Source organism: Calidris pugnax, unplaced genomic scaffold (assembly GCF_001431845.1).
Source record: "Calidris pugnax isolate Ruff unplaced genomic scaffold, ASM143184v1 scaffold44, whole genome shotgun sequence".
Taxonomy (NCBI): Eukaryota; Metazoa; Chordata; class Aves; order Charadriiformes; family Scolopacidae; genus Calidris; species Calidris pugnax.
This window is the reverse complement of record NW_015094506.1, coordinates 17324773-17334602: the sequence shown is the minus strand read 5'-3', so window position 1 is coordinate 17334602 and position 9830 is coordinate 17324773. Positions and strand designations below refer to the sequence as shown.

The 9830-nt window shown below is 38.6% G+C and overlaps 1 protein-coding gene across 3 annotated transcripts in view; it reads left to right on the top strand.

The window, feature by feature from the left end:
• The window catches only part of NAV3 (neuron navigator 3), a 448741-nt gene that overhangs the window by 372256 nt on the left and 66655 nt on the right, over positions 1-9830 (top strand). For all 3 annotated transcript variants that reach the window (XM_014963931.1, XM_014963933.1, XM_014963932.1), the window contains one exon: positions 8911-9049. In XM_014963931.1, the coding sequence (XP_014819417.1) occupies positions 8911-9049 (139 nt within the window). The remainder of the gene's footprint in view (positions 1-8910; positions 9050-9830) is intronic.

The window sequence follows — 9830 nt, the reverse complement described above, 5'->3', positions numbered from 1 at the left end:
GGGTTTAATATTTTTCCTAGAACTTTTTTTTTTTTTTTTTTTTTTTTTTTTTTTTTTTTTTTTTTTTTTTTTTAAAAAAAAAAAAAAAAAAAAAAAAAAAACCCAAAAACCCAGCTGTGCAGTCCAGGAACAAAATATCGTTTATAGTTGGATATTTATTATTTTATTCAAGTAACACTTTCCTAAATTCCATTTTGCAAAGTTCCCTCTTCTGATTGCTGATACATTCTGTTAAGAATTTAGAGCTAGTTAATGACTTTCTGCTGTCCCTATCATGTCATATGAAGCGTTTTATTCAGAAATAAGTGGAAAGCAGAAGGGGCTCTGGCAAAGACTTATTCAGATGGTGAGGTGTGGGTATGCAGGTTTTGCAAGGTATGTATAATTATCACAAGAAATGTAAATCTTCCATCAATTCTTTTTTTTTCCTGCAGGCTCTAAAACCAAATTATTTCTTAAAACACTTATTAAATGCTTGGAAGAAGAAATATGGAAATACATTGACCTTGCAAAAATGCATTTTGCTCTAATTGTGCTCTTGGGCTAGAAGTAATTTCTGTAGTAGGGTATAATTTTCTAATTGGATCTTCTTATAAAAAATTTTTAAACGTGAAATAAAAAAACCTCCTGAAGTGATACTTCATGAAAGCAGATGCCTAAATGCGTTGCTATTCTTTTTAATGGTAAACAATTTTCCTTAGAATATGCTGACATCCATTTTGAAATGTGCACGGCATGATTTTCTAACCGTGACCTCAAAGTAATTCAGGATTAACGCTTCAGCGATTGCCTTGTTTGGGTATGACAGGTAATGCATTACACTTGCTGAGGAAAAGGTGGTGAAGTATGAGTCCAACTGGCTATGTTTTCATTTAGCTGTGAGGATAGAACATGTATAATGAAATTTATAGCCCCTGCAAGTTTCTGGTTTGATTCAGGGCCCAGGCTTTGGCTCTCCGAGTCTGTGGATTGAAACAAAGTATTGATTTGATGAACTCTGTACCATCTTGAATCTGTCTGTGAAGGGTCAGTGTGGCTGTTTCATGAATAATGAGCAGCTGAGCTCACAGTAAAAGATTTAAAATGGATTAATTCATGATGAACTGAACTTTGAAGGAGAAAGTTTGCCAGCTGATATACTGGCACGCTGGTGAGGAGTTGCTTTGAGTAAAACAGTCCAATTATTGTCTTATCTTTTCTTCTTAATGAGCTAAGAGATCATTTCTGTTCTCAAAAGTCAATTAGGGGAGTAGCTATAAAGTATTTAGGCTGAATCCTGCCTTAGTCTCCTGAAACGTGTCCTGAAATACGCGTGTCAGAGGGGATGGTTCATGGCAGCAGCCTGGACTGCATGTTAATATTCACTTTACTTCTGTAGAGGAGCAACATGGGGTGTGTTGTAGAGGCTGATTTATGCATTGCATTCTCTGTTTTATGGATTTTATGAGTGTGGGACTAGCTTAAGCACAGACTGATAGTCAAGGAGTTCTGTCTTCCTTTTGCAGGGCTTAACTTGTATGAGTGGAGTAAGGAAAGGTGGACCAATTTCAAGCTTTCTACTGGGGGCATCTAGTTTAAGTCCTCTACCTCGCTCATACCTCTCCAGACTTTCCTGCTTACCCTTTCGATGTACCTGCCTTTGTCTGCTGACTACCTAGGGGACTTAATGCCAACCTTTGATTTCCTAAGTCACATTTAATGTAAGATCTTGTGCCTCACTGACACGAATTGTCTTACCCTCCAGATAGCCGCTCACTTCACAGGTGGCTAAATTTGGGGATTTCTGTTTTCTAGGGCACTATTGCCTAATCTAAACAACTATGCAGTATAAATAAGGGTGTCCAGTCCTAGCCAGTGTAGTACACTAGTGTACTAGCATCTTACTTGGCAAACATGGAAGTAGGCTGTACTAATCAAATTGACTCCATGTTTTTCTCATACCTCTAATGTTTCTGTAAACAATTGTATAAAGACATCTAGGGGCTCTAAGAGAGGGACACAGAGACCTGCATCATCTGGGAATTAACATAAAACAGCTGGCTGTGTGCAGCCAGAGGAAAGGGCTGCTCATCTTTGATGTGCTCTAAGTATGGATGTGTAGCTGCTCAAACCTACACTCAGGAGTTCAGTTTCTGTTTAGCCCCGAATGTTACTCTTTTGTCATGATCTCAATTATCCTACTTGTCCTCAAAGGCCAATCTCCCTAGCAGCAGAAATACTCGTGAGCACTGCCCTGTATGTACCAGCTATGGGAATGAATGATTTAGAAGTGTTTAAAAGTGTTTTCACATTTTTAAAGCTCAGAGTTGCTATAAAAAGGTTGTTTTGCTAAAAGCATTTGTTCAGATTTCCCAAATCCATACACAAGTCCCTGGGGATAGGCAAGTTCCACTGGCATTAGCAAGAATGTCACTAAGGATTTCTCCTTCCTAAGCAAGGCACGCCAGGATCATAGGTAACTACTGTGGTCTAAAGCCCTTCATGTGCAGTACAAAGATTATGACAATTAAAGTGCTGTTTTTCATTCAGAATTACAAACCTCCCTAGACAGAACAGTAATTCTGATTAAATTAATACTTCAAGAGGAAAAGTTTTGGTTTTCTTTTCTAGAGCTTTATTCTGCAGGCAGTAGTTCCTGCATCTGCTTGTAAAAATGGATAATAAAGCAAAGAAAGAAATGCCAGCAACTTGTCAAACTCTGCCAAGGGCTGGATGCATTGAAGGAACCATACTTTTCCAGCAGACTTGATAGCACATTGATTGGACTTTTCCTGCCTTCATATATCTGATGATCTGCTTGTGAAAAGCTTTTTTCATTTGCATACTTAGCCCACTTTGGCTGGAGGTGCTCTCAAAAATAAATGAAATATGCCATTGTTAAAACAAATTCCAGGCATTGACCCAGCTTATCAGTATGGTGGTGTTCACTGAGCTGGCAAGTTTAAGAGCTTGTAGGAAAATGCTGAAAATAGAAACAGGAAGGGTGGAAGGAACAATCATTGTGGTTGGCGCTCTGATGTGTCTCATCTGCAATTAGAGATGTTCTGATTTTCTGAAACAAGTACTGTGAAAGGAGAATACTTTAGGTATGTGTGGAGCTAACACAGATTCTTAGTAGGACTTCTTGTCATTTACCTTCAGGATTCCTTGCCCTCCCAATGCAGTGCATTTTGTATTTTCAGCCGTCACACAAAACATCTAGGAAAATTTATTGCATATTTCTCAGGTCTTGATTATGTAGTATTAAGTATTATCTGGCCTGTTTCATTGCATCTTTGCCCTAGAGCTCTGGTGCTTGCCTGCCTGCCGCATGAAATAATGTCTTATCCCATATAAAGTATTCCTCATTTGGTTCATATACTTCAGCGTGCGAACTCGGGATTGGATTATTTTCAAGCAAAGAAAACCAAATACTCATAGAAAGCAAACACAAAAGTGTCATGAGCACAGCTGAGTGCAATTTATCTTTCCATTTGAGGGAATAGAATCATAGAATTGTCCAGGCTGGAAGGGACCTCCAAAGGTCATCTAGTCCGACCTCCCCACAGTCAGCAGGGACACCCCCAACTAGACCAGGAATAGTTGTGGGAATACATTTATAATCTTTGTTCAGCTCTACATACTAATGTTAAGTACTGGGTATTTTGACTTCAGACACCTTGCTATTTCTAGAACAACTATGTGGTAGAAAGGTCACTGAGAGGATTATTATGGAGAGATCTTTTCAGCACTAACACACATTAATGGAAGAAAGACAAAGAGTGATAGTGGAGACTTACCAATAGCAAGTTGTGTATTCATCAACTTCATGGAGTATTTGATATGATCAAGGAGTTGGAACTTTTCTTGAAGCATTTGGAGCAATTTGTGGAGCACTGGGGTGTGTACAATATTCATAGCCACCTTTGGCAATTAAACAATGAGGAAGTCTTCTCCAGGAGAAGTATTATTTCTTGCTTCAGAACTGTTCAGATTTGAGAAATCCAGGCTAGCATTAGAGGATTAGTTCTAGCTAGTGCAAATAATCTCATAGGCACACCTATTACATCAAAGAAGATCTTCTAGACAGAAAGAGTATTGGCAATGTTACTCCAAAGACCCTGGGCAAAATCAAAGAGCATGAAGTATGTTTCTGGATTAAGGTTGTAACACAGTAGCTGTAAATCTAACCAGGGGATGTGAAGGAGGCCACCATTTGGTGCCTATCACATGGTTGAGCACACTTTTTTATAGCTCCCAAGGTGAAGAGGCATTCCTGCTGCAGTGCAGCTTCCCTGCTTAGATTCAGCCCTATGTGTGACTGAAGTGATGGAGTAATTACCACAATTATAAAGTTGATAAAGTTGAATGCTACTTGTGCTGTGTCAAAATAACTTAATGAGGTTGTAAAAGCACTCATAAGTAAGAAAAAGGTTACCTGTGTAGCCTTAATTCAGATTTCTTGTGCATATACATTTTCAGGCAAACATGGTTCAGTCAACAGCATCCCCCAATCTCTGGACTACTTATTTTGTATAATGTGTAGGTTCAGGATGTTCAGTTTTAAAGCAGTTGTTCAGAATTTTGTGTATTCCTTGTAATTTATCATGCACGGCCCCTTATTTTATTTATCATATTACATTTGAACATTTTTCTAAAGAGAAAGGGGCTTGTTTGAGGTGCTTTCCAGTGTAGTGGCTGAATATCCACACTTATCCAAGTTTGTGTTTACAGATGGAAAGCTGAAGTAAAGCAGTAGTAAGGCCAAAAGTAGCTGCTGGTTTTTAACATGCATTTTGAGTTGCTGGTAACCTAAATTTTAAGATACCCCTGCAGCAAACTATAGGTTCAAAGCACATATCTGCATGCATTACAACTTTGCAAGTTAAATGCTAAACTCTAAAGTCAGAAGCTCTTTATTGCTGTCCAGCTTATTAAAAATGTTGGTTAAAGCGGTCACCTAATATCTCGCAGGTTGCAAGGAGTCTGGTACACCAGGGGCTTCAATCATGCTTCCTATAGTCCCTTTTGTTACAGAAGCCTTTCAACTTCTTTGGAAAATGACAGAAGGCATCTTGCTTTAATGCAAAATTCAGATTCATCCCTAGAGCAGACCTCCTATAAGCACTAAATTAATGAAGCGTTTCTAGAGGAAAAAAGTAGTATGTGGTTGCGTTATCAAAAAAAGTGTTATATGCATTCAGACTCAGAGAGATGACTGCTGGGTCGTTTGTTCCTCTCCATTTGCTGATTTGAACCCAGAACTAGGCAGCACCCAGACAGATGAGCTGAGCTACTGGGTGGGGAGGAACCTTTGGCCAGTTAGCTAGGAAAAAAACTAAGACTCTGCCAGGCATGTGCAAACAGTGTTTTTGAAGAGATTTATAAATTATACAGATTTGAGAAGATTTCTCGCATAAATGACAAAATTCACATCCTTAATGTGAAGATTATGGCTTGCTAAATTTCAAGGACCTTCTCTAGTTCCTTTTGGGATCCAGCAGTTTCTCAAAGAAAAGGTTGCCAGAATTTGCCAAAAAAAAGCATCTTTCTCTTAGCCCCAGACTCCCAGAGAGCTGAACTGCATTTGATGACATTTTCATTTAAAGAAATTGACCTGAAGCTGACACCCAACAAAAAAAAAAAAAAAAGGCAAGTTTTGCCAAAGTTGTAATTAGCTAAAATGTGCTTTTAAAAAGGGAACTGGTGTCAGGTGTTGATAAACAGTGGTACTAACCTGACCTGTCAAACTCTGTAGGATGCATGAAAAAGAGAAAAGTAAATGAAAGATAAAATGAAAATTAAAGGTGAATCCTAGCCAATATATTAAAAGCCTATATTAAGTCCCCTAGTACAGGAGGAACAAGAACAAAAATCACAGTGAGAATTTACTGCATGCTCCCAAGAATGAGTTTTCAATCTCAAGGTGATGCGCATCTAATTTTACCCAATTTGTCATACATTTGCTACTTTAAAGGAGAAACGAATATGACTCATCAACATTTTTTTCCAAATTATAAATGAGGCATCTTCATTATCCAAAAATTATATTAACTCATCTGATAGAAACTATACTATCTAGACATGGGAGAAGAGGGCTGAAAAGGTCGAAACAGCAAGTGCTGAAAGGTAAAAGATTTAGCTACATGAGCTCTGGACAATACACTAAAATAAGTACAGGAAAACCATCTTCATTGCCAAAAGGATGGCCAATATGGTCTGTTTTGTTGGAGTTTTCCATTTTTCTATGTCTTTTTTTATGATGGTACTAAACTTTGTGTCAAGTAAGAATCAGTCCTTAACAGTCCTTAGAAAAATGACAGTCCGTAACAGTCCTTAGAAAAATGCCATACAGGAAAGAAAGATGTTTTTGATATTACTTTTTTTTTACAGGCATAGTGAATATTAGCAGAACTTTTGGGGTATGAAAGCCCCCAAATTTAGAAAACACCTACCATAAGAGAGAAAAAAAAAAAAATCCAGACAAATATAGCAATAACTCTGAAAGGTCAGTAGTGGAGGTGTCAAAATAATCTTCTATATATCGTACAAGGTGGCCATGAGTGTTCCCAGAACCTGCTAATAATCCATTGGTGAGTGAGGTGTGATGAGTATGAAACACCACAGAGAAGCCATAATAGAAAGAAAACATCATAATAGTCATTTTTGCCTGAAAACTTCAGCTGTAGAGAACGTGCTTATCTTTTGTGAATCAGCTGATCTGTTTGTTTCAGAGAAAGATGAGCATGAAATGAAGTACCAAAAAATAAATAGAACAAAACAACAAACAAACATGGAGAAATAGGGTTAAACCTTGACCTTGGTCCCCAGGGTCTTAGGGTAGACTGAGGAAACTGATGGTCAAGTATTAATTGACATGAACGTCATACATTAAAAGTTCATGTTGCTTGTGCAAGTACCCAATATACCTCATTTTGGATTTGGCTTATGATTTTATTTTTCCTTTTTTAAAGTATCTTTTAATTAATACATGTTATCTTTTCTAAAACCTAACCACATTTAATATTATTTATGTTTTTATCTGTCTTTAAGGTTGTCAGTCAATACAGTTACACAAGGTATATTCCCATGTGGTACATAAACATTTGAATAGTGGCTTTTAGCATCAGTAAAATTCTGTATCACATTAGATAGTAAAAAATGCAGAAAATATAAATGACTAGTGCGTCACAGATGGTCCTTAGATGAATATGGGCAGCATATAAGGTATGATATTATAATTGCTTAGATATTAAATTGCATTATTAAATCACTTGTGCATATTACCTGGAAACATTGCAGAAGACATTTTATTTGTAGTCATTGTACTCAGCAGTGGAAAGTGCAGCACTGTAATAAGCTCTTGCCCTCTGAACTATGTTTATCTTGTCACTGAGCTGGCTTACTAATGTGATTTCCTACCTTTTGTCAGACAAAGGTAATGCCTGCTGCAGTTGCTATGTTACAAGACTATTGCACTGAACTTTCTAGTGAATCAGCACACATTTTGTAGGGTGGAGTTTACTGTCACTGCTGTTATGACTTTCTAAAGCCTTCCCTGAGCAAGTGGACAAGTGAATTTAATATCCCAAAACACCAGGTGTAAAATAAGGATTCACAGGTGTTTCCCTCATTTGTTCTGAATGACTAGTAGCAATAGCACTGAGCTTTAACTTGACTATGGGTTGAATTTTAGAGTTTTTGTAGAATCTGACCTAAAAGGCAGCTCATGATGTAGGCTAAAGCAAAACAAGGATATTATGTACTCTCTCTCATGTTTTGAACTTTACCAGCATGCATATACATGTCACCAGCTTTGTCTCTCCAAGTTGTGTGCTTAGAATAGGCTTTATCAGCCTTCTCCTCTCAAGGAGAGGGAAAGACACAAAGAGGCACTTTCTGTGGGCAGTTCATCCCACAAACCTGAGATATTTTAAGACGGGATGAGTTGCCCCTAGAGGAGCCTGCTTCTTTGTACTGGTTAGTTAGCTTAAATGAGATATCTAACTTTAAATAGCTAAAACTATAGGAGGTGAATCCCACTGCAAGTGATAAATTGAATATTTTTCAGACTCTGGGGCCTGGGAATAATCCAAAACAAGATTATCAGGTAGAGATGCAGCAAAACTGGGAGTATATGTCTGTATGTGGTAATAAGCTGAGTCATAATGTAACACTATGGAGAAGCAGTTGTCTAGAGAAAGGTCTGAGAAACACTGATCAACTTCCCTTCTGTGCAAAAGCAAGGCTTTTGTGAGAGTAGGTAAATGACATTTCTATAAGAGCAGCCTTTCTCTCATTTGCATCCTCTGCCTCAATCTCCCAAAGCGGAAGAGTTGACAGCCTGTGTTTCTTGAGAGACTTATAACATGTTCTCTGTCAACTCTGGTGACTGTACTGTCAGGGAATCCTATTTTGATAACACTGCACCCACTAGACAAAGGCTGAAGACAAGAAAATAAAACTTCTGAAAATACTGGCTTTGCGCTGACAGTTGATTAGGCTACAGAAAAAATACTCCTTTTATTTTTCTGTAGCATGGAAATTCATCAGGTGTTCTCCAAGCTATTAATAATGCTTTGGCTAGGAAAGATAGGTTTAATGGATTTCCCTGCCAGTGTACTGAATGTGATTGCAATGGAGCGTGAAACAACCTGTTTTATGACTTACGCTAGTGCTTGCTTAGAGCTGATGTTAATTTTTCAGAAGACACCTGGATCTTTCATTAATTGAACAAGCAACCACTTGGCAGCAAGTGAATAATGAATAAAAAAGTCTGAAAACTAATATCCATTGTCCATTAGGAAATATTACTGGTAATAATTTTCTGGTAAACCTCTTGAAGAATAAGTAATCGCATCTATTGATTTTGAGATGCTTTCTCCCTATTGACATGCAGTATGTAAAGTAGATGTGTTCCTTTCTCTGCAGCTGGGATGACAGCAGCTCAGTTAGTAGTGGCCTCAGTGACACTCTTGACAACCTCAGCACGGATGATTTGAACACCACCTCATCTGTCAGCTCTTATTCCAATATAACTGCCTCTTCAAGGAAGAACACTCATGCCCAGGTGAGTAGCTTTTCATTACCATTTCTTGCAAAGCCCCAGAAGCATGCAGGATTACAGGGAAAAAATAGTTTAGTAGTCATGTCTGTGAAACAAAGGAAATATTTGTATTTTACAAGCTCCTTTATCGCATTTGTGTGCAAGAATCCCACGGGCCCCACTGAACAGGGCCCAACCCCGACCCATGGGCTGAATCCTCAGATGCCCTGCTCCCAGAGAACATCCCACTGCCAAAGGTGCCAGCTGGTGAGACCCTGCTCTGCCTGCCCTGGGGAAGCCCCCACTGGTCCCAGCCCCAGGAAGCCCCCAGCCCCTGCTGCACCCTAACACAAAAACCACAATATGACTGGATCTGTGGTGAGTGGATTTCTACTCAGTTCATCCCATTTGAAGTTAGTATCTCTTTGAACAGATAGCTCTATTTAAAATAAGATAGTTTTCATCTTTCATGAGCTGACACGTCAGGGAAGAAGTACATAGGCTGTGCTGTCCTTTCCCTGCTCTCTCCACTGGAATAAAACGGACTGAAGGGGGATCCCACAGGTGGCAGAGCTTCTCTTCTCCCCAGTTAGGTCCAGGAATGAAAGTGTCCCATGGGGCCACAAGCTGACGATGTGCAGTGTCAAAATAGAGTTCTGAACAGGATACAGCCACAAGTTATATATGTAACAGATATATGTGTGTATATATACACATATATAAAACACTTGTGCCAGGTATCCCAGTATTTTTTCCCAGGTCCCCTCTAAAGTGCAAGTGATGAAAAAGATGATACAGAATGCTT